The sequence below is a fragment of the Anolis carolinensis genome, chromosome 2 (genome assembly GCF_035594765.1).
Source record: "Anolis carolinensis isolate JA03-04 chromosome 2, rAnoCar3.1.pri, whole genome shotgun sequence".
Taxonomy (NCBI): domain Eukaryota; kingdom Metazoa; phylum Chordata; class Lepidosauria; order Squamata; family Dactyloidae; genus Anolis; species Anolis carolinensis.
The window spans coordinates 66,950,814-66,975,298 of record NC_085842.1 but is presented as its reverse complement, the minus strand read 5'-3'; the positions used below and the strand labels follow the sequence as shown (position 1 = coordinate 66,975,298).

The window sequence follows — 24,485 nt, the reverse complement described above, 5'->3', positions numbered from 1 at the left end:
GAAAATTCTATGTCTTAACTTAAAATTAATTCAGTAGATTTCACATATGAATTTCAAGCACATTATTTCCAAACATAACAGGGTAAATGAGTTTGAAGTACTGTACAGTCAGAAAACAGATTTTAGGACATGGTTTATATGAGTGAAGAAGTGCTTTTCCAAAGCCATAATAGATTAAATGTTGTAAAATACAGAAAACATACGGGTGAAAAAGGAAAACTAGCAAACATTCTGTCTGGGGTTGTTGCATGTTTTTCGGGCTGTATGGCCATGTTCCAGAAGTATTCTCTCCTGACGTTTCGCCCACATCTATGGCAGGCATCCTCAGAGGTTGTGAGGTATGGAGAAAAGTAAGCAAAGAGGTAAATATATATCTGTGGAAAGTCTAGGGTGAGAGAGGTCAGTGTGAATGTTGTAGTTAATCACTCACAACCTCTGAGGATGCTTGCCAGAGATGTGGGCAAAACGTCAGGAGAGAATACTTCTGGAACATGGCCATACAGCCCGAAAAACATACAACAACTCTGTGATCCCGGTCATGAAAGCCTTCGACAACACACTTATTCTGTCTAATTAAGAATGAAACACACATTATCTGGGCAGTTTGTATTTTATTACAATTTTAAACTGTTAGTACTCTCAAATCTGGACATCTTCAAGGGATTTCGTTTTACAGCTTCAGAACACTTTTACAGAATTTTAGTCTTGATGATAAACCAGTTACACTGTACACAAGTTTAACTGCCCATCTTGATTTTTTGCCAAATTGAAAACAATTCAAAGGCTATTCAGATCTGAGTGTCCCAAGGTACAGAAAAAAACTCCTGTTTATTGAAAAAGAATCGGTCACACATTCATATTATCAGTTCCACAAACTTAAAATTCAAGGAGCATACACAAAGCTATACATCTGTATCATTTTATTAGGAATAAATCTGAATAGGTTATGAAGAAATTAATCAATTGAGTCTGAAGAATTTCCAAAGTCTGTCTTCATGAAGATATGTTCACCAATAAACAGTTAAACTTTAGCAGAACTACTATACACTGGGTAAAACAGGCCGATACCAAAAAGCAACATGCAACAAAAAATACAATATAAAGAAAGACAATCTGCTGAATATTAAAAAAATCTCAAGGAGCTTGTTGCATTCAGCACAGAAATATTCTACCAACCAGATTCAGCTGACACAAGGCAAAAGTGGGTCAGGAGAACCCAAGGGGTTAATAAAATGTTCCTTAGTGCAGATCTGAATAGTGTTTTAGAGTATTTTCCCAATAAAGAATATTAGGAAGGTTTTTTTTAATAAAGAAGAGAAATAAATATGAATGGAATGCTAGATTAAATCAGCAGAGTGTCTCAAGGAATGAAATAATATCAGTAACTTAAAGACATGGGGAAATCTTTTAAAACATACTTAATTTAATTGGGGCTCAAGAAGCATTCAAACAGATTTCCGAAGTCACAACTATATTCAGGCATTTAGGCTAACAATAGAAGTAAAAATCAGAAGATACACTTTTTCCAAATTAAGGAGTTTTTTTAACCCAAGCTTACTGTTACCTTGGCAACGTGTAGCTTGGTGAACAATAATTGGCAACAAAATAAGTCAAAATGCTGTAATATCCTGCCCAAACCAGTTCCAGATACTGTATAGTAACCAAGATGCAAACTAATTTTGATGTAACAAGCCTAGACCACTTATATCAAACATGTCCCTGGTGCGAAAGTCATCCAGCTTCAGCTAGCGCTTTGATAGCTCATTTGACAGCCAGTCAAGTCCCTCATACAGACCAGTTCCTTGTGTGGCGCAGGTAGCTTGAACATACCACTGTTAAGAAGGAGGAAGAGGATTATTAAATTTCATAACAAGCAGTCTTTTAAAACATTGTCATCTGTTGAAATTGCCATGCATGATGTAAGAGATAGTTCCAGACCACCCATTATATAACACAACTAAAAATGCCAGGATGGGCAAACAAGCTTCCCTCCAATAATAATAATAATAATAATAATAATAATAATAATAATAATAATAATAATAATAATAATAATAATAATAATAATTGTCTCCTCAGTCAAGAAAACGGAGGGCTCACTGAACATAGGGTTACATTCAAACAACTTCTGATTGAGAATTAAAAGAAAATGCTTGAAGTGTAAGCATCCTGTCACATTGCAGCAAGAATGAGTGGCAAGATAGTCCAGCTGCTTAGGCAAGAATAGACAAGCATGATATTATTTCACCCAGCAGTGAGCAATTATTTAAGCACCAAGGGCCACACACAGCATTCAGACTTTTGATGAGGGCACCCACTGCATAAATCCACCTGTTTTTCTTTCAATGTTTTTCCTGAAAATGTGTCCCACGGCCATTAGGGGGCGATTCTGTCATTTTCAAAGGTATGAGCTGAGTTGTTTCATTCTTTCCTAGCTCTAAAATCGTTAAAACATAGCCAAATTGTCCCCAGCAACTCTGGAGATCAGGGTTTGATTCCAAGCTCAATAATGAAAATCCACTAGGTGACTTTGGATGAGTCATACAATTTCAGCCCCAGATAATCCAGTGATAGGGTTGCCATAAATCAGAACAGTCTTGAAAGAACAAAATGACAATAACAATCCAAGAGGGTGCAGGGATATTTTAAATTTAAAGACTCCAAAAAAAATCTGAAGGGGACATTCAGGGAGCACTTTCCTCACCCTTGCTTTGCCTAAAGTAAATAAAATGGGGCCAAAGGAAGATGATACTTCTAACAATTACCTACACGTATTCAAGGAAGTCTTTCATACATTCAGCTATGTTTTTTCAGCCAGTCAAATGTAGTACAGCAGTAATTTCTCCCAAAATGTAGGAACAAAGGAGAAGTACAAAAGGAGGCATTCATTTACAAGTTTTCATTTCTTATTACTACAATATATGGGTTTGATTCAATAATAATGTGTGAATGGACAGATATATCTAACAAGAGCAGTCCTATTAACTTCCCAATAAGACACTATTACAAAGTGTCTCCAAACCTCACCAGCTGCTTTTCAGGACAAATAGAAAGGCACTATTTTTCTAAGATCAGTCTCATTAAATTAGGGATAAAGAACACATGCCTCCCCATGCTTCTGGTCTGTAACTCCCACTCACACTGCTAGCTAGGCAGACTACCCAGAAGAGAGTTGGCAGTTCAGTAGCATCTGAAAGGCTACACATGCACTACCCATGCACTAAATACATCAGAATAATAACACTAAATATGTTGTTCATTGAGAGCTTGACAGAACATAGAATATCTCAGTACTTACAGTTCTATTACGCAGGGACTGAAGGCCTAGTTTATCTGTCATTTCACTGATTGCCATGGCATTTGGCAAGTCTTGTTTGTTTGCAAAGAGAAGCAGCACTGCATCTCTCAATTCATCTTCCTGAAGCTGAAAGAAGAAACTGTGCTAGTTAAATCCCTGTTTATAGCTACTATCACTAAAACTACAAATTAAGAAAATAGATGGGCTGCACATATTTTTCTGCATTCCCCAAATAGTTTTCAGTAACCGATTCAGTTATCACAGTACACCTAAGTAGCTTAGACAAGAAAGAGCACGTTGAAGTAAAGTGACAGCTGCAAGGGTTGTACTGAAGCCCAGAACAACAACAATTTAGAAGAGTATCATATTACAGGTTCAGGGCACAGAACAGTACAACTGGATAGCTTATACTTTGGTTTTCCTATGGTGTTTGCCATTTTTGCAAATTTTCTCCCTTTTACTAGCTAGGCAGAACTCAACTAGCAAACAATGTCTAAACTCGTACTAAAAAGAAGAGACTTACCATTTTTTGCAGTTCTTCTGCAGCCTCCTGGATTCTTTCTCTATCATTGCTATCTACCACAAAAATGAGACCCTGAAAAGGATTGATTAGATAAGGTTGATCAGAAACAGATCTACTCTTGAAATGAATCCTAAAGTCACCATTGCCAAAATATAATACCTATATCTTAATCTGAAAACAATGGTTATAGCATGAACATATGTAAGAAAACAAAGTACTGCAACCCACTGTTGACTTCAAAGACGAAAGTTCCACTACAGAGGAGTTAGGAAGGCCATCAAGGTTATGTACCATTGATGTTTGTTCTGAAAGCCATATCTAACAAATTATAGCTTTCAGCAGAAAGTAATATTGTTTTAACCTGAAGAATTTCTGCTATTTAATCCAAGCCAACACCAATGAAAATGGCACTGTTTAAAAAAGGGATTTATCATGCTGTCATAGTGGGATCAGAAATGTGTCCAGAAAGGTGCTCACTAGAATACTTGAGATAGAATATCATTCCTATCACACAATACAGTCCTACAGGTGACATTATACTAGGGAGAGGGGAGAGAGAAATCGAGTGGGACTGTTTATTGCTGTGCAGGGGATTGCCCATACCAAAACAGCCAAATAGAATAGTGGAAGTACTCAATTCACTTTCAGTTACCCAAAATGATGGCTGAAATGGCAAAGCTGCAGCAATCAAGAGGAGTTGAAAATTATGTGGTACAATATTTGATGTCTGTATGAACTAGTGTTGCATAGTGGTTTAATTGATAAATATCAGTTGGGACATAGTTTGAATGTCATGCTAGGACTGCAGGAGATCAGGATTTGAACCCCCACTTGTACGGCTAAGTGATCTTGGGCAAGTCATGCTAACTCAACCTTAAAGGAAGGCAATGAAAACTTCCTCTGAATAATCTTGAGAACTAGCATGGTTTAGTTGATTATTATACTAGGACTGGGAGATCAGGGGTCAAATCCCCACTTAGCAATGGAAACTTACTGCGTGTCCTTGGGCAAGTCACGCTCTCTCAGAATCAAGAAGGTACTGCAAAACTCCTCTGTATAAATGTTGCCAAGAAAACCTGTGACAGGTTTGCCTAAGGTTGGAAACAACCTAAAGGCACACAACAGCCACTTTCTAGATTCCTGAGCTATATAGATTACTAGTGAAAAATCTTTCTTCCCAACACACCACAGACTTTCAAGTGAACACCATTCTGTGTTTAGTGAAGCTCAGTTCAGTGTAGAAGAGTCCTGAGACAACAGGTCAAAGAAGAGATAGCCCACAAATCCAACAGCTGGAAATAGAAAGGAACCATTAAACTCCAAGGTTGTTGCATTCCAGCCGATTCTTAACTATTGCTCAGACCTCAGAAATGCACATTCTAACTAAAATGTATCTTGAAAGGACAAAATAAATAAGGTTCATAATTTCCAATCATAAATTTGTCCACCATAAGTATCAACATCCACTATGATAGATATTATGTAAGACTATCAATGTTTCTTTCTATAGCACTTTTTATCCCTGGGATTCTTGAAACAACACACAAAAGAAGTTAACCCATTTAAAAATTGGGGGGGGGGGGGGGTCAGTCAAGTTTCAATAATTTACAATACATTAACAAATTTACATAGCAAAGAAGCAGAATGAAACACAAACATTCTAAGAATTCTAAAATCTTTGCAGGAACAGTCTTTGCTATCAGCTGAAAAATAAAATAAATGCCATTTGTAACTTGTTCATAAATGATCCAGAATTAAGGGAGATGGGTTAGAATGAAAACAGTGTGCAAAGAACACAAAAATGGAGTGTAAAATGATGTACATTGCTGAAAGCAAACCTAATTTCACATATATTGTGATGAGATCTGTGCTGGCAGCGACAGACCAAGAAAGAAATCTTGGGGGTGTGATGAAGCTTTTACTAGGATACAGATTAGATTCAGTATATGACTGCTGCAAAAATGCAAAATACTGTATTGAGTGTTTAAAGAAACTGAAAATAAAGCTATGTTGTGACTACACTTGGAACAGATACAATCCTGGTCACTCAATTCCCAATAGGACACTGTAAAGTTGGAAAGGTGTGATTAATTCTGATGTCATGTAAATTCTGGGCTGTATGAATGCAAAAAAATCTGATAGGAATAACAGGCATACAGCCCGGAAACCATACAACACCCCAGTGATTCTGGCCATGAAAGCCTTCAGTATTACATTGACATGAATAATATTGGTAATTCCCAAAAAAACCTAGGAAAGGGAAAATTATAAACCTTTGAATGGGAACATTTTCGCACTGAATAACTAGTAAGTTATCTGGATAGACCCCTGTCCTCTGTCACTAGGCTTGCAGCTTTGGTTTGGGAAATGGTTGTAGTACCTCTCCTATAATAATTTTCTTTTTTGAAACCACTAAAATTTCTGTAATGTGCTATCTGGAAATACCAGACAATGCCAAACTCTGTAGTGTATTTACTACAGCGGCGCGACTATATACAGTGGGGGGGAGTATTTAGTCAGATACCAATTGTACAAGTTCTCCCACTTAAAAAGATGAGAGGGGCCTGTAACTGACATCATAGGTAGACCTCAACTATGAGAGACAACATTAGAAAACACATCCAGAAAATCACAATGTCTGATTTTTCACGAATTTATTTGCAAATTATGGTGGAAAATAAGTATTTGGTCACCAACAAAAAAGCAAGATTTCTGGGTCTCACAGACCTGTAACTTCTTCTTAAAGAGGCTCCTCTGTCCTCCACTCATTACCTGTAGTAATGGCACCTATTTGAACTTGTTATCAGTCTAAAAGACACCTGTCCACAACCTCAAGCAGTCACACTCCAAACTCCACTATAGTGAAAACCAAAGAGCTGTCCAAGGACACCAAAAACAAAATTGTAGCCCTGCACCAGACTGGGAAGACTGAATCTGCAATAGGCAAGCAGCTTGGTGTGAAGAAATTAACTGTGGGAGCAATAATTAGAAAATGGAAGAGATACAAAACTACTGAGAATCTCCCTTGATCTGGGACTCCACGCAAAATCTTACCCTGTGGGGTCAAAATGATCACAAGAACGGTGAGCAAAAATCGCAGAACCACACGGGGGAACCTAGTGAGTGACCTGCAGAGAGCTGGGACCAACGTCACAAAGGCTACCATCAGTAACACACTACACCGCCAGGGACTCAGATCCTGCAGTGCCAGATGTGTCCCCCTGTTTAAGCCAGTACATGTCCAGGCCCGACTGAAGTTTGCTAGAGAGCATTTGGATGATCCAGAAGAGTACTGGGAGAAGGTCATATGGTCAGATGAAGCCAAAGTAGAACTGTTTGGCAGAAACACAACTTGTCGTGTTTGGAGGAGAAAGAATGCAGAGTTGCATCCAAAGAACACCATACCTACTGTGAAGCATGGGGCTGGCAACATCATGCTTTGGGGCTGTTTCTCTGCAAAGGGACCAAGGTGACTGATCCGTATGCATGAAAGAATGAGTGGGGCCATGTCTCGTGAGATTTGGAGTGTAAACCTCCTTCCATCAGCAAGGGCACTGAAGATGAAACGTGGCTGGGTCTTTCAGCATGACAATGATCCCAAGCACACCGCCAGGGCAACGAAGGAGTGGCTTCGTAAGAAGCATTTCAAGGTCCTGGAGTGGCCTAGCCAGTCTCCAGATCTCAACCCTATAGAAAACCTTTGGAGAGAGTTGGAAGTCCGTGTTGCCCAGTGACAGCCCCAAAACTTCACTGCTCTCAAGGACATCTGCACGGGGGAATGGGCCAACAGACCAGCAACAGTGTGTGCCAACCTTGTGAGGACTTACAGAAAACGTTTGACCTCTGTCATTACCAATAAAGGATATATAACAAAGTATTGAGATGAATATTTGTTATTGACCAAATACTTATTTTCCACCATAATTTGCAAATAAATTCATGAAAAATCAGACAATGTGATTTTCTGAATGTGTTTTCTCATGTTGTCTCTCATAGTTGAGATGATGATGAAATTGACCCTACGATGTCAATTACAGACCTCTCTCATCTTTTTAAGTGGGAGAACTTGTACAATTGGTATCAGACTAAATATTTTTTCCCCACTGTACCTCATATGTGATTAATTCTGGCACATCAGTGGCGATTTCTTTCTAGCCCCAATTCAAGATGAGGCAGTTCTTTAAACCTGTAAAGTCCTAAAACCTTGAGACCTATGTATCTAATGGAATACCTCCTCACATTTGTTTATCCACACCAAGACTGGTGAAATAAGTTTGTATCTATGTATTGTTGAATTTTTTTATCTATGCTGTGTGTGAGGTGACATATATAAGTCACTAGTATATTTAGCCAGCATTGTCTGGGTATACATTTTCTTTGTGGCTCTTTCTTTGCATCTTCCATTTCCCTCATACACCTTCTCCCTTTATTTCCTTCCTTCCCTCCTTCATACACCTTCTCTCTCTTCTTTCTTCCTCATCTTTCTCTTTTCTTCTTTTTCTTTCTTCCATCCCGTCCTTCATCCCCCCCTTTCAACCCTTTTTTTCTTTTTCCTCCCCTCCTCTCAAACCTTTCCCCCTTTCCTTTCTCTTCCATCCTTCCCTTCTTTTTTGTTCTTCCCCCTTCTTTCCTTTCCCTTATTTTTCTCTCACAATCTACTCCCCCCCCCCAACTCTGGACCCATAATGGACTTTTTAAAGTCCAAACCCTTCAATTAGTTCAAATTTGATAATGAAGGACATGCGTGCAAAGTTGGGTCCAGATACATCAAACCGTGAAAAAGTTTTTGTGGTACAAACTAGCACCAACCAACATATAAAGAATATAAATGTCTTTAATGAATAAAATAAATTATCTCTGAAAGCAGAATTGATGGTAACTGTGGAGACTTAATAGGGGTTATAACATCACACCAGTATACACTATTAAAGAGAGTTAAATTTTGCTTGACATATGTCAAGAGGACTTACCTGTGTGTTCTGAAAATAATGCCTCCAGAGTGGCCTAATTTTATCTTGACCACCAACATCCCAAACAGTGAAACAGATGTTTTTATACTCTACTGTTTCCACATTAAAACCTGGAGAGAAGGTAACAAGCAGTCATTAAAAGAATTCAAACTACTGAGAATTCAATGTTGTAACGTAAGGTCTTTATATCCATATTCACTAGTGCCTAGATGTTTGAAAACTGGGGAGGGCATCTAAGTTTCTAGTATGTCATATGAATCAAATTTATAGAAAATAACCATCCACCCACTACTGCTTGCTTTGTTTATTTAGTCATGTTTGGATTTCTAAAAAGCACAGTTAAAAGCTGAGCGTCCTGTATCCAGAATTCCAATATCTGAAATACTCCCAAACATGAAAGTGTCCACAAAGTGGAATTGTCCTTTGTTTTCTGATGGTTCAGTGCACAGAAATTTTGTTTCATACACAAAAATACTGTTTTTTTGTATAAAATTACCTTCAAGTTATGCGTAGAAGGTATATAAGAAACACACATTTTATGTTTAGATTTGAATGCCATCTCAAAGATATCTCATTACATAGAGACAGAAATTCAAGTATTTCAAAATCCAAAGCACTTCTGGTCCTAGACATTTCATAATAAGTAATGCTCATCCTGTATGTATAAAACTATTTTAATAAATAAGTTTTTGTTTGTATAAGTATCTGTTGCTTTTGGTTTGTAGACCAATTCTGGTTTCTGCAGGATTCTTTTACTAGAGACTATCATTATAAACAAATGAAAGTTTTCAAAAATATCAAACCGTAAATGTTATGACAATCTATCTTGCATTCTAGATATACATATAAAAATCGCAAACCAGTACATTGGTTTCAGAGTGGGCTTTTTTGTTGGTGTGGCTACCCAAGGAAGCAACTCTTCCTCATTAAATTTTTGTGAGCCTGACCATATGTATAACCATACTGCATGGGAAGAAATCCTAGGTATTTAGCTCCGATATCCTGTTATAAACATATTTTAGTCTGTTCACAAACATAACATGGTACTGTTCCATTTTCTGGACAGAGGCCACAAGGGGGTGCTACAGAGACAAAAGGATAGTCCATTTTATGGGGGAGAAATGGAGTTGAGGGAGGAAAACCATCCTCCCCAATTTCGCTGGTTATGCCCCCTCCCCCTCCAATATCATAAACAAGGATTGTTTCCATGACAGGAACATGGGCGGGTGGATAATAGGAAAACAGGGGGAAATTGTTTTATTCCTTCAACCCACTCTACCCCCTTAAATGGATATCCCTCTTTCTCTAGCACCCGCTTGTGGCCTCCGCCCGGATAATGAAACAGTACCCATAACATTTTAAAAGGTTAATAAAATTGCTTTTTTTCAGAACAAAATGAACAAGTATTTTTATTTTCTTACCAATTGTAGGAATTGTAGTGACAATCTCTCCTAGCTTCAGCTTATACAGAATTGTGGTTTTCCCAGCAGCATCCAAACCAACTAGAAATATGAATTGTATTATTAGTTTAATAAATACAAAGTTGGTCTTCATAAAATACTATTTGGAAAGTTCTAATGATGGATTATGGTTTTGTTGAGCAATGTTTACTTTTCAGTTTTAAATCTACTCAAAATTTTTATTGTTGTGGTGCTGTGCCTTATAATAATAATAATATAATAATAACTTTATTTTTATACCCCGCCCCATCTCCCCGAAGGGACTCGGGGCGGCTTACATGGGGCATGGCCCGATAAAACAAACAAATAACAGTAACAAAGCAATAAAACAATTATCCCAGTAAAAAACACCAACATCAATAAAAACAATCATTAAAATCAACAAGCAGGATACAGTGTTAAAAACAGGAGACTAATTCGTAGATCCCAGGCGAAATGCGGAGTGTTAAGAAATAGGAAAAGGAAATTTCACAGTTGAATGGACAATAAAGTGCGGTATAAAATGGCAAGACAACAACAATGGGACTATTATGGAATGGACAGATAGATCAATCCAGCAACAACTAAACATCGAAGGCCTTTTGGAAAAGCCAGGTTTTTAAGCTCTTCCGGAAGGAGAGGAGGGTAGGGGCCTGCCTGATCTCTCTAGGTAGAGAGTTCCAAAGCCGGGGGGCCACGACGGAGAAGGCCCTCTCTCTCGTCCCCACCAACCGTGACTGTGAGGGTGGTGGGAGCGAGAGAAGGGCCTCCCCCGATGAGCAAAGAGAACATGTGGGTTCATAGAGGGAGATGCGGTCTCTAAGGTAGGTGGGTCCCAAACCGTTTAGGGCTTTGTAGGTGATAACCTGCACCTTGAATTGGGCCCGGAAAGTAAATGGCAGCCAATGAAGCTCCTTAAACAGAGGCGTTGAACGCGCCCTGTAATTCGCTCCGGTTAGAAGCCTGGCTGCCTTCAAACTGTTTTCAACTTGTGGCATCTCTAAGGTGACCTATCATAGGGTATTCTTTGCAAAATATGTTCAGAGGGGGCTGTCTTTGCCTTCTATGGCTGTGAGTGTGACTTGCCCAATGAGTTTCTATGGCCAAGGGGGACTCGAACCCTAGTATCAAGTCACAGTTCCACATTCAAACCACTACACCAGGCTTGCTCTTTTATTCTTATTTTAGGAAACATTAAAATGCAAATTCTGACCTAGAAAAAACAAACTTGACGCTGTGTGATATATTTTAGCCACTGCATAAATTATGAAATACATTTGGGATTGAAAACAAACACATTAAATAAAAATCCCATTAAAATAATGTATCCTAGCAAATAATAACTTTAAAAAGCCAAGAATTTTGACCCACTGAAGACATCTTCAGTTGCTTAAATGATGAGACTATCTATATCCTGCAATATTACACAGCATTAAAATTAGCTTTCTATTTCTTTCTATTTCTGTATTTTAGAAATATTAGAAACCCGCTGCCACATAGCCACATCGGGTAAAGGGGCTTTACAAAATCCTACAGAAAAGCTTCTAAGGGATACAAGGGGCTTCAAGAAGGTGTCTGGAAAATTCCCTTCCACTCAAGGTTCTCACCAGTCAGACCTAAAACTTCAGGCTATTAATGCTTTTCACCAAGGAGAATACATCTTGAACAAAGTCATTCCCTGCAGGGCAGCAACGTCTGCTTTAACTATACCCCTGGGCACTAGGCTATTCCAAGGTATGGAAGGCTACTCAGGATCTGAATCCCAGGTTGAGAACAAGGAACAGTCAAGCTCTTTTGCCAAATGGTGATATCTCATATACAGGGTGCATAACATATATACTAATCTGAGGGTGCCACTTGTAGCATTTATTTGTTTTACTTTCCTGCTTTTTCAGGTTAATGATGTGTTATGGATAGAGAGACCAAGACACTGTATTAGTTTAATAACCTGCCATATGCAAAGAAATTGAAAGTATTTTACTAACTTTGCTTTGTGTTTGGTCACTTTAGCCAAGGAGAACTTGCAAAGGAGGATTTTGCGCATGTGCAATCTAATCTTCATGTTCCTTGTACTATATTGTTGCACAGTTAAAAACAATGTCTTATAGTGTCTTAATGTGTGTCAGAGATCTGGAAGTTCAAAGTGTTTTGAACACTTTGATGAAAAAACTAGATATATGTTTGTTCTTTTAAAAAAGCTACTGAACTAAAAAGTGATATGACTGGTTTACAACCAAAGATTGTCCATTTAGTAATTTAATTACTGATAGAATACAGAACAGATAGAATATAGGTGTAAGATGGAATAATGGTGAACAATTATGTCCTAAAACATGTCCTGTAGAAAAAAACAAGTCTAGCTCCTGACCTTTCGACAGGGCAGGTTTTAGGGTTCAAAGTGCATATCTAAGGAAACAGAAACACACTACTGTGTGGCAGAGCTAGGACAAAGAAAGAAGGACCAAAAATAAGAAAGATGTTGACAAAATATGTTTTTTAAAATAGTAGCCAAGCTCAATTTTTATTAGTAAAAAAGCTACAGTTGGCCCTTTCCAATTGTGGGTTTAACATTTGTGGATTTAATATGTTATCTCTAGGAACACTCTATGGTCAACTTTTGCTGAGGGTTAACCAGAGTTGATCTAGAGGACCTGAAGATTTCTAATAAGGTAGAAATAGATTTTAATTAGTTTTTCCACTTTCTCTGGAATGCTGGGTAACCCCGCAAAAGTGGAGGGCTTACTCTATAGCAGGCATGGGATGCGGCCCCCTGGGCACATACCTCAAGCCCTCTTCATTTTCCCTGTCCTCTTGGCATAAGGACATGGTGGCCCACTGCGTCCTTATCCTAAAAAAGACAAGAGAGGAAGGCAGACAACAGCTGAGAGCCTCGAGAGTGCACTCAGCCACTGTGTGGCTGAGGATGGGGGCTACTCAGTGGCTCCATCCTTGTGCCAGGAGGATGGTTCGAGGAAAGCATGCAGCGGCTGAGAGCCCATGGAGCACTCTCAGCCATCGCGAGTCTCACCCTCCTCCTAGCATAATGCCAAGGATTGGAGGAGGACGATGGGGAGGATTGGGGAGGCGGGGAGGATCGGGGTAGTCACCGCAGGTCCCACCTTCCTCCTGGCATAAGGATGGGGCAAGGAGCCCGTCCTTATGCTGGGAGGACAACCTGAGGATGACCCAGCCCCTTCCCCCTCCCAGGCCTGCGCCCACCCAATGTGTACCCAGCCCCACTCCCTCCTGGCTCCGCCCTCCCAGCCAGGCCCGCAATGCAACCCCTAGGCAAAAAGGTTTGTCCATGCCTGCTCTATAGTCAAAACACCTCTAAATACATTTTCAATATAGGCAGTGAGTGGTAATCTGTCCCTTGCAGAGTTAAAGAGAAAGGCTTGCAATGCAGATAGCACTGAATCCATCGTCCAAATTACCTTCAGGCCTCTTTCTGATAATTTAACATGCTAAAATATAGTCTTTTCTATCCTTTTGAAATATCCATGCCAGATTTTTCTGTCTTCCCTTAAATAATTCCACTTCACAATTGTTTTAACAGATGCTATGTTCTTTCATAGCTTCCAGAGTCAAGGAGTTGCTCTTTTTCCCCCTTTTTCTAGTGTGAAAAAGGTAGAGGAAGAGAGTGAGACCCCTAGATTGCATCTGAAAAGGGGGAATAGAGAAAAGCTGAGAAAATGAGAAGGCCTACTTTAAGTTGCCTTCTTGCTTCTGACATCTACTCAGTTAATCCATTCAGAGCAAGCCTGCTGTCACACAGAGACTTCTTGCCTGGGAGGTATTTGGCATGAATTCTCAGGGTGAGTGACAGAGCCTAGAGTTAGCAAGTAGTTATGAGTTCCAGAATAACAGTGTAGAGAAAGGGGAACATTGAGGCCTTTGTGGGGAAAGCAATGTTGCACATGGGGAAGGTTACAAACAAACTGGGGCCCCTTCCACACAGCTGAAAAAAATCCCACATTTTCTGATTTGAACTGGAATATATGGCAGTGTGGATTCAGATAACCCAGTTCAGAGCACATATCATGGGATTTTTTGCCTTGATAATTTGGGTTATATGGCTGTGTGGAACGGTCCTAGGGAGCAATGGAGAAAAACTGAAAATGATATGGCAATGCCACTCTCCTTTTCCCAGGTGTAAAGTAAAATCTAAAAGGCTTTAATGTTTGACTTTTGAAGACACTATCCTAGAATCGTACAGAAAATCACAGAGCATACACTGGTTGTCTGAAATTCTGCTTATATCAATAACATTTTAAAAAACTTCAAAACCTGACATTCAAGCTCTTACATACACATCCCAATTTGTGAATTGAAGAAGCTGAATTATTTCAGACATTCTGAAATTTGAAATCAGGGAAGAATGCAGGCATATTGACAGTCACAGTCAAGAAAAAATACATCTTTATGTTTTGTAAACAAAACATACATTTGTAATTACCATGCATTTCAGGTCTCTCACCAGCATAGTCCAATAAGACTATGAAGCAAGGAGTAGGAACTGCTTGATGAGGAAAAGATCCCTTACACATTATGTAAAAGCAAAGTACAGCCTTTCACATTTGCTGGAGTTAAGGTCACAGGATCTCCATGAAAATGAAAAACAGCAAACAAAACATTGCTATATTTACTGTGTATCTTGTCTATTGCTATTATATAAATCTCAATAAATATAATTTTAAAATGTCACTCTTTTTAAACTGAAAGAACACCTTTCTAGGAAACTGTAGGTCCTCCATTATGACTCTGTGGCCAACTTTCTCTAGAAGCTGAGCACAGAATTGCACTAGAGGAACTAGAGATTCCTAGAAAGAACATTGTTAATCAAATCCACAAATGTCAAAACCGAAAAATGTCGAGGGATGACTATTCAAAAGAATGAGGGCTGTATTTCAAAAGCTACGCCTAGACTAAGAAATACCAGAAAACGAGATAACACTTAGCATTTTGTTAACTAGGTGGGGGATGGGCAGGCGTACAAGACATTTCCAGTTTCAAAATCAGAGCTGTGACTTCAGAGTCACTGATTCAGCAACTCCAAATACACATGCTCCATTAAATTAACTGCCCTAGAGAAACTGCATTCAAAACCAATGGTATTTCAGAACAGACACTGTGTAATTAGGGCAAAACCCTGAGCCAACATTCAAATACTATCAGCAGCTCACAATCAACATATTTGGTGATTTCCATTGTTGATTTGGGTAGCACTGACCGCAAAATAAATACAATAAAAAGTAGTTTTTGCATCTAATGTCAAAATAGTCCCATCCACTTCTCACAGGTAACATTAGGCACTCTCTGCACTTAAAACCCTGCCAATCCCATTCGTAGTATGAAGGAACGTGGGTCTCTGCACAGCACAGATGGAGTTGGGAGGGATGAGAGGGATATACATTCCAGATGCATCTACACTGTGGAATTACTGCAGTTTGACACCACTTTTAACTACCATGGCTCAATGCTATGGAATAATGCTATGGGACAATGGCAAACAGATTGAGAGATAGCTTTTATCATACAGCTGTAACTATACTGAACTCCATTATTTAACACTGATGTGGCATTGCAGAGGTAGTTGGGGTGTGGAGGGATGGGTGTGTTGTTTTTATATGTGCTGGGGAAAGCATTTAATTTCATTGTACAATGTACAAAGAGAATAAAGTTATTCTAATTCTAATTCAAGTTGTAGTTTGGTGACAACAACTGCCCTTCTATTTGACAGAGAAGACTAAATACTTTATGAAAACTACACATACAAGGATCCCACAGGATTGAGCCATAGCAATCATTGTGGTGACTAACAGTGTAGACTAGGCATGGGCAAACGTCGGCTCTCCAGGTGGAAAGCCAAAGTTTGCCCATGCCTGGTGTAGACACATCTTCAGTCAACCAAAGGGAAGAGTCCTGTTAAAAGAAAACTATTCCCTACATTTTCCATCAAAGTGGTTAGCTTTGAATATTGAGTTTGCAAGCATTTGGGGAGTAGTACCCTAACAATACTATACCACTGAGTCAATATAAATAAATCGGCTTGGACTATAATTGAAGGATTAGGTGCAATGCTTTCTCAACGGTTTATTTAAATGTATTTATATGGTTTGTTTATGATTTTAATACTTAATGTGCTGCGCATTTTATATGCTTCTATGTTACAGTGTGGCATTGAATTATTGCCAAACTGGAAGCCGCTCTGAGTCCCCTTTGGGGTGGAGATACAGTGGGGTAAAAATACAGTAAATAAAGAAATAAGTAAATTGAATATTGAGTTGGGAAAGATGGGATAAAAACGAAGTACAGTAGTCTCACTAATCCAAGCCTCGCTTATCCAAGCCTCTGGATAATCCAAGCCATTTTTGTAGTCAATGTTTTCAATATATCATGATATTTTGGTGCTAAATTTGTAAATACAGTAATTACATCATAACATTACTGTGTATTGAACTACCTTTTCTGTCCAATTTGTTGTATAACAGGATGTTTTGGTGCTTAATTTGTAAAATCATAACCTAATTTGATGTTTAATAGGCTTTTCCTTAATCCCTCCTTATTATCCAAGTTATTCGCTTATCCAAGCTTCTGCCGGCCCGTTTAGCTTGGATAAGTGAGACTCTGCTGTATATGAATACATGCCCACCATATCCCTGGTTACTGGTTTTTGAAGTTTGGTTTTGATATGTTTTGATGATGTTTTTATACCCTACTGTTTTTAATTATTTTAATTACTGTACATTGTTATATGAATATTCTTTTTAACTCTGTTTTAGTTGATATGTTTTGTTGTATGGCTTGGTCCCGCATGTAAGTTGCCCCGAGTCCCTTCAGGGAGATGGTGGTGGGGTGTAAAAATAAAATTATTATTATTACATAGAAATATTACTATTACACTATAACTCACTTTACCCTCTTGACTGGGAAAGATTTCTGTGTGTAAAAGGGGAGTGAAGTGCCAATAAACAGTGTTTGTTTTTTAAAATAGCATTTCAACACCCAGAAGACTCGTGTGTGTGCGTGTGCGGGTATGTGTGTGTGTGTTTGGGGGGGGGGGGTTGGTGGTAAATAAGCATCCTTTTAAAAATGGCATTTCAACACACAGAAGACGTGTGTGTGTGTGTGTGTCGGGGGGGGGATAAGTAATAGTAATAATAACTTTATTCTTATATCCCGCCACCTTCTCCCCATAGGGACTCGGGGCGGCTTACAGACGGCACAAGGTGCCCAAAAACAACATAAAAGTGAACACAATATAAGATACAATAAAATAAAACACATGCAACATATAAAACATCAATTCAGACTCAATCAAGCTGCGATCCCCTAACTGTGGTGGTAAATTACTGGCAACATGGTCTGACTGTAAACATTGGAATAAAGTAACTGCCAGCTGCAGTATTGGAGAGAGGGCATGGGATAAAGTGCAGGAAGAGCCACGTCTTCAAGTCCCTACGAAAGGAGGACAGTGTAGGGGCCTGTCTAATCTCCCTGGGGAGGATAAATAAACGTCGTTTTAAAAATAGCATTTCAAAACCGACAACAACCCGGGGGGGGGGGGGGGGGTTGTGGCTCCGAAGGCTGTGACCCAAAGAGCCAGGGCTGGTTTGAAAACACAGGAAGCCCAGCAGTAGCAGCAGCGAACCACATCCTGGAGGCCTCCTGCGAAGGAGGGAGGGAGGGAAGGAGGCCCAGAGGAAAGAATGCGCCGCCGCCTCAGAAGGCCTTGAAGCTCGCAGACCCTCAACCACGGCCTCCTTTCCCATTAGGCGGCAGTGGCCTAGTCAGGAACCCCGCTCCTCGCTTCTCCTGCGGCCTCGGAGGCTGAGGAGGCGGCGAGAAGGAGGGGGGGGGGGGGAGAAAGAAGGCCCTTCTCTCTCTCCCTTCCTTTCTTCTTCCCTCGCGCCTATGTCTGCCTATCTATATCTAGACTCGCGTGAGGCCCTCACCCATGAGGATGCGCATCTGCTTCTTGCCGAAGAGGCGCGAGAATAGCGAGGAGATGGTGAGGCCCATGGCGGCGCAGAAGGAGGGGGAAGGCGAAGGCCCTGCTTCCTCTTCTTCCTCTTATCGTCGTCGTCGCCCTCTTCTTCCTCTCTGCCTTTCGCTGAGGGAAGGAGGAAGGAAGGAAGGAGGGAAGGAAGGCTGCTGGTCTCCTCTCTCCTTCTCTCTCCTCTCTCCTTTCGCTCTGCCACGTCACAGCCGCCCCGGCTCCAACGCGGACCAAATCGCGTCACGCCCGCCACATCCTCACCGCGGCGCCGCCCTCGCCCAGCCAAGCAGGCAGGAAGACTACCGCTCCCGGCGAGCCAAGCGGCGGCGCGCTCCTTCAAAGCTGAAGGGGTCCACTCGCGAGGCACGACGGGAAATAGAGTCCCGGAGACTGAGGAAAAGAGGGAGGGGCTCAGCCTTCTGGGAAGTGTAGTTGGCGCTCCCTCCTCCCCCTCCTGTCGCTGTGCTTGCCTTTGGACTACTTCCCTTCCGCCTCTTCTTGCCGCAGTGCGTTCTGGGAAGGCGCAGAGGCGGCTCGGCCTGCGAGAGGGAAGGAGTCCCACTTCCTTTTATACTTGGACTGTACCACTTCGGGCGGCAGGGGGAGCTCTCATGGGCGCGGCTGATCCGCCTCGGAAAAGGATTCCGGGGCAATGGTTCGGGCCGACAGCATTGTTGCTTCACTCGCTCTTCTTATGTTGTTGCTACAGCCCAGGCATGAGCAAACTTGGGCCCTTCCGCCAGGTGTTTTGGACTTCAACCCCCACCTTTCCTAACAACCTCAGGCCCCTTCTTAAGCGACTGAGGGGGAAAGGAAGGGGCCTGAGGCTGTTAGGAATGGTGGCAGTTGAAGTCCAAAACACCTGGAGGAAGGGCCTAGGTTTGCCCAGGCCTGTTCTAGAGTGTGAGTGAAGGTTGAATGAGTGAGGATTACAAATCTATTTTTGAACAAAGTGTGTAGCCACCATCAATGAGCAGGTTTTGGTTCTCTCTTTAAAACCACCTACATTTTAACAGAGCTGTGTTTATTTCATTGCAGTCCCTTACTGCACATCAGAATGTCAAAAAGATTGTGTTATGAAGCCGCATTCAAACTGAAAGTGGTTGGGTATGCAGATGAACGTTGAAACAGCTGTGGATCGATATTTTGCCATTCAGTGAGGTAAATATTTGTCATTAGAGAAATGCTGGCATGTTAAACATGGTCAGCTCAGGTTAGTACTTAAATGGGAGACTGCCAATGCATACAAAATGGTATCCATTATACTTCAGAAAAAGGAACTGACAAAGAGCCCTTCCACACAGCTCTATATCCCAAAATACCAAAGAAAATCCCACAATATCTGCTTTGAACTGGGTTATCTGAGTCCAACCTGCCATATATTCCAGTTCAAAGCAAATAAGGTGGGATTTTATTCAGCTGTGTGGAGAGGGCCAAAAATACTTCTGAATATTCCTTACCCAAGAAACCCCTATGAAATTAATAATGTCACCCTAACAGGTGACTTGAAAGCATGTACACATACCAAAAACATAAGCAATGAGACCAGAGATTTTCCATTGTTTGCAGTTCAAGAACTTTATTTATGGCTGGGATTTAGCACAGCAGGTTAACCACCATCTGCAGTAAATCTTGCCAATTCAAGGTTGAGAGTTCAAAACCCTGGTCAGAGTGAGCTGCTGGCCTTTAGCCCAGCTTCCGTCAAAGTAGCGGTTCGAAATCAAAACATGTAATAAATAGGTACTGCTTAAAAGCAGGGGAGGTATTTTAAAGGCACCCATAAAGAAACATGCCAACAATTCGACCAAAGCAAGGAGGAAGGTGAGAAGAGTGGAGTATAAATACTCTACTGTAAATTCAAGAGCTCAGGAATCTAACAAACAATCTGGACAAACTATTGATATTTCTCCCGTTTCTAGACACAGACAAGTTCTCAACTTTATCTGTACTGCTGGGCATTTTTCTGGTTGTTTTGTATGAGTGGATCATTTTTATTTGTGCTCATTAATGAATTTTTTCTTAAATTCAAAATCTCATACAAAAGACATGTTGTGATCATTTGTCAGCTAACCCACCTCCGTCTATGTCTTCTACAAGTTTTTTTGCTCATAATCCACCCACTCCATGTCCCTTTTTCTTCCAAATAGAAGTACATTTTTGGATGATGTGAGGGTTCTTTTCCAAGGAACTGAGAAATGTATATATTAGGGCCAAAAATCAGTCTGACAGTGCTTTCAGAAGAAAAACACCCAATTAATATCTGGACCAGAAGAGGTAAAAGTGAAAGGAAATATTATGCAAGTGCTGGTGTAGGCATAACCTTTTAAAGTAACATTGATTTTTTGGACAAATTTGGCACTACTCCAAATATTTTCCCTGCTTTAATATAATAGGTGTAATGTTGTGGTTAAGTACCAGAAATGAATGTCATCATGACAAATTGTTTCAACTTGATTATTATCTTCACATATCTTGGAAAAGGTTGCATTTTGAAAGGTGACTCCTGTGTTTTTTACATGAATATCACATGATACTAAAGCACAAACTCAGGCCCCTTCTACACTGCCATATAATCCAGCTCAAGGCACACAATCTGGATTTTATATGGCAGTGTAGAAGGGGCCTCAGAGTACTGACTAAGATTCCTGGCTGTTGCATGCAAAAGTATGTGCTCTACAGTTGATATTTGCAGACTACGCTTGTTGATACTAAATGTGTAAGGAGTGGGGAAGCAATTGTTCAATAATATAAAAGGATGTTCTGCACATTTTTAGGTGCATTCCGATTACAAATTCTCCACGTCAGATTCACCAACTGTTTTTAGTAAACATTTATTGCTGAACGCATTGTTCTCTCAGTGGAATCTTCTCGATCCTTTCTGATCAGGACAATCCAAACTGCACACATACTGACTGAAGGTGGCAAAAAGATGCCCATTAGTAAGACAATGTAATGCAACAGATTTTTTTATCCTATGCTTCAGGACAGCCTTCGCCAACCTGGCAGTTCATTGCATAACTAATCACACCATCCCAGGACATCTTTCAGGATTGTAATTCAAATGCATCTCAAAAATGACAAGCTGAGAATATTTGGCTGCCTCTCTTACTTCCTAGTAGCACATTTTGTTACTGACTGTAAGTTCTCTTTTTATAACTGTTAATATCCTCCCCCATCCTGGCTCTTTAAAGATGTACTGGATAATAATAATAATAATAATAATAATAATAATAATAATAATAATAATAATTATTATTATTATTATTATTATTATTATTATTATTATTGTGTGGTTTTCTGGCATTGTATAATTCTGCCGCTTTTGTGACTGTTCATTTGTATTTTGATTCCATAGCCCACTTGTCGATGGATGTCCAGAATCAGCATCTACCGCAGACCGAGCCAGTATAGACTTCGTTTTGGTTTGATTCTCCTTAATGCTAATGGGTTAGGTGCTCTTAGTTCTACTCCTCAGCTGAAACCTCTCTGGCTTGGTTGGACCTACCGGTAGTTACACTACCGCCAGCACAGCTTCAGTCATCATTGGAGTAGTTAAGCCTCCCCACCACGGCACCTCACAACCTCTGAGGATGCCTGCCATAGATGTGGGTGAAACATCAGGAGAGAATACTTCTAGAACATGGCCATACAGCCAGAAAAGCACACAACTCTGTGATCCCAGTCAATGAGAAATGGCTCATTATGCATATTTATAGTAGACACATCAGCTGCAATCCTTTGGTGCTCTATGTCTTTTTCTTGGTTGCACAGCAGTGGCAGGGAAGACAAACACAATCTGATAGCTCTGAACACGCTTTTGTCTTCATTGCCTGATTTCTATCACAAAATGTCTGTGACAGTCTTCATCTGGTTGCTACCTTAGCTGTGAGCTGCAAAAGTTCTCTTCACAGAAATGTAAGCAGATAGCGCTTCCCTTTTACACTGTACTTTTAACAAAGGTCGGAAAGTACAACATAATAGTATAATACTACTATTAAACTTTATAAAATTTGGCTTGCCAAAAATATAATGGTAGTGTTTTTGTAAAAACCATGGGACTGATTTTGTTTTGAATAAATGATTCATCCCAATCAGCAAGAGCAGGCCGCATTAAAAAGACTGTTTCTGCACTGGGTCAGCTTTTTGGGATCATCCATGAAACCACAAAAGGACTTATCCAGTAAATTTTGTGGGACCAGCAGAGGGAGCTGTAGACAAATAAGTATAATATTCTAGACGCACTTTCTTAAATCTCACCTACAACTGGAAGAAAATGCTTTGGATGTTGGTCCCCCTTAGTCCTTGTCTAGTTGAGAAATATAGCAGAAATTCTCTATTCCTAACAATAGTAAAAGTATATGGGATTAATTATCTGCATAAACACAGCCCTATCCCTCTGTCAGAGTGCGACAGAAGCTTTGGAGCACAGAAGAATGGATACTTTGAGACGTCAGTAAAAGCAAACATATAACTTTACTGAGTAGAGCAAATATACAGCACACACCAGCATTGACATCCAATCTAACAGAAACAAGATAAAAGAACACTGAAGTAAGAGGAACTAACGAAATCTCTGAATCCTCCCTACGTGTTCCAGGCACACTCAGGGTCACATCTTCACAGTTCATTAGAGGCTTGACTGATTAACCCTTTCAGTGTCAATACACTCTCTGCTGATACGATCAGATTACATTCACAAGCATTGCACAAAATTACATTTAAACATTCACATTACATTAATCTTACATTAACACCCTCCTGTACGTCCCCTAGTCATTCTGAGCAAAGGAGCTTTTTCTTTCATTATCCAGACAGTCAAAAGGGAAAGCATTCATAGGCACACCCAAATATCAAAATATTTCTGCTTCTCATCTAAGAAAAGACCAAATAAGATCTAGAGTAGAGATTTAACATTTCTGGAAATTTGTAAGTTATAGTGTGGAAGCCCAGTCTGTTCTCCATCTGTTCTGGGGAGGGGTTGTTAATTGGTCAGAAGCTTGCACCAAAAATTCAAAAGCATGTATTCTAAAGCAAAAAGTACAGAATTTCAAAGCTGCTAAGCAAAGCAGTTGAGGAATCAAACCTTAAAACCTCACTACAATCTTAGTTTTGTCCCCATCTGGTAACATAATAAAAACTGAGTGACTCTTATCAAGCATGTGGACTTGCATAGCCCACATGTGGACTTGCATAGCCCATAGAGAAACACAAAAGTTTTGAAGTCTGATATAGATATCTATGTAACTACCTATCAATGTATCCTTTCATTTTAAGACTAGGTCCATTTTTTCCACCTCAGAGTGTTTCTGACTCCAGAAAAGCCAATACTATATTAAAAAGGGGGAAATAAATGACTTTTAAGAAATTGTTAGGTACACTTAATTGCCACTTAAGCTTCCTGGTCTTTTAGCTAAGATCAAGGGTACTGTGATAAACTAGACAAGGTTGTCCTTGCCATTAAATAATATTGTGGCAGACCTCACATATCACTCCACATGCCTTGTGCTTATGAATGAATATACTAATATAATCCTTGAATATCTCTAAGTGAAGGAATTTGCAGGGCTACAAAAACATTCTGCCTGAAAACTTTTGACAGTTGACCAGTTTTGGGTTGATGTCAATTGTAATCCAATGCATCTGAAGGACATCAAGGTGACGACTGCTGGCACACACTATACTTGGCCAAAAGGCCCAATGATCTCATGCAGCATAAGGCAGCCTCCTTTGTAGGTGCCAGGAAATAATCATAAGGCTCAGCAGACTGCTTTCTTAGTTTATTTCTACTACAATAGGATAGTAAAGAGAAAGAAAACCAGGGGGAAATGACATGGTTCTGCTTCTTGCTGGGAAATAGAAGGCAATTCAAGAGCATTTTACCATTCCAGAATTAAACCCTCAGAATGGTTTCATGACCTCTTTCCCCATTTTAGGGATGACCACACATGTAGTCGAAACGGAGAACCCTGTGAGCCGATTCCCCTCGATTGATGGTAATAGCAACAAACTTGAAACAAAGACCCAAAGGAGCACATTGATTGAGAAGCAGTTCTGTCAGTCGAATTATGGGGGTGGGAGGCATACAGCCCCAGTGTGCCTTCAAAATGACATTTCTCCTTCAGCCTTCCATGATACCAAAAATGCGGCTCTGCTGATTTTTCCAGTTCCCCGCAATAGATAGCAAAGGTACACAGAGTTATATGGAAAGGAAGACTCTCTCCCTCATGGTTCTGGCTAAGATGCAGTTATGTCAAGA

The 24,485-nt window shown here is 40.1% G+C and overlaps 1 protein-coding gene and 1 long non-coding RNA gene across 2 annotated transcripts; one reads left to right on the top strand and one right to left on the bottom strand.

Annotated features, from left to right (window-relative positions):
* Nucleotides 1-591: 591 nt before the first annotated feature.
* LOC100565228 (ADP-ribosylation factor 4) lies at nt 592-18,518 on the bottom strand. Its single transcript, XM_003217714.4, has 6 exons — nt 18,186-18,518; nt 10,213-10,293; nt 8,792-8,901; nt 3,822-3,893; nt 3,299-3,424; nt 592-1,832 (listed from the first exon to the last, which is right to left on the bottom strand). Exons 1-6 carry the CDS (start codon nt 18,250-18,252, stop codon nt 1,746-1,748), a joined length of 543 nt encoding a protein of 180 aa, XP_003217762.1. The 5' UTR covers nt 18,253-18,518; the 3' UTR covers nt 592-1,745.
* LOC134296044 (uncharacterized) lies at nt 18,484-23,442 on the top strand. Its single transcript, XR_010002602.1, has 2 exons — nt 18,484-19,390; nt 21,585-23,442. It is a non-coding gene; the product is annotated as an uncharacterized LOC134296044 (long non-coding RNA).
* Nucleotides 23,443-24,485: the final 1,043 nt, after the last annotated feature.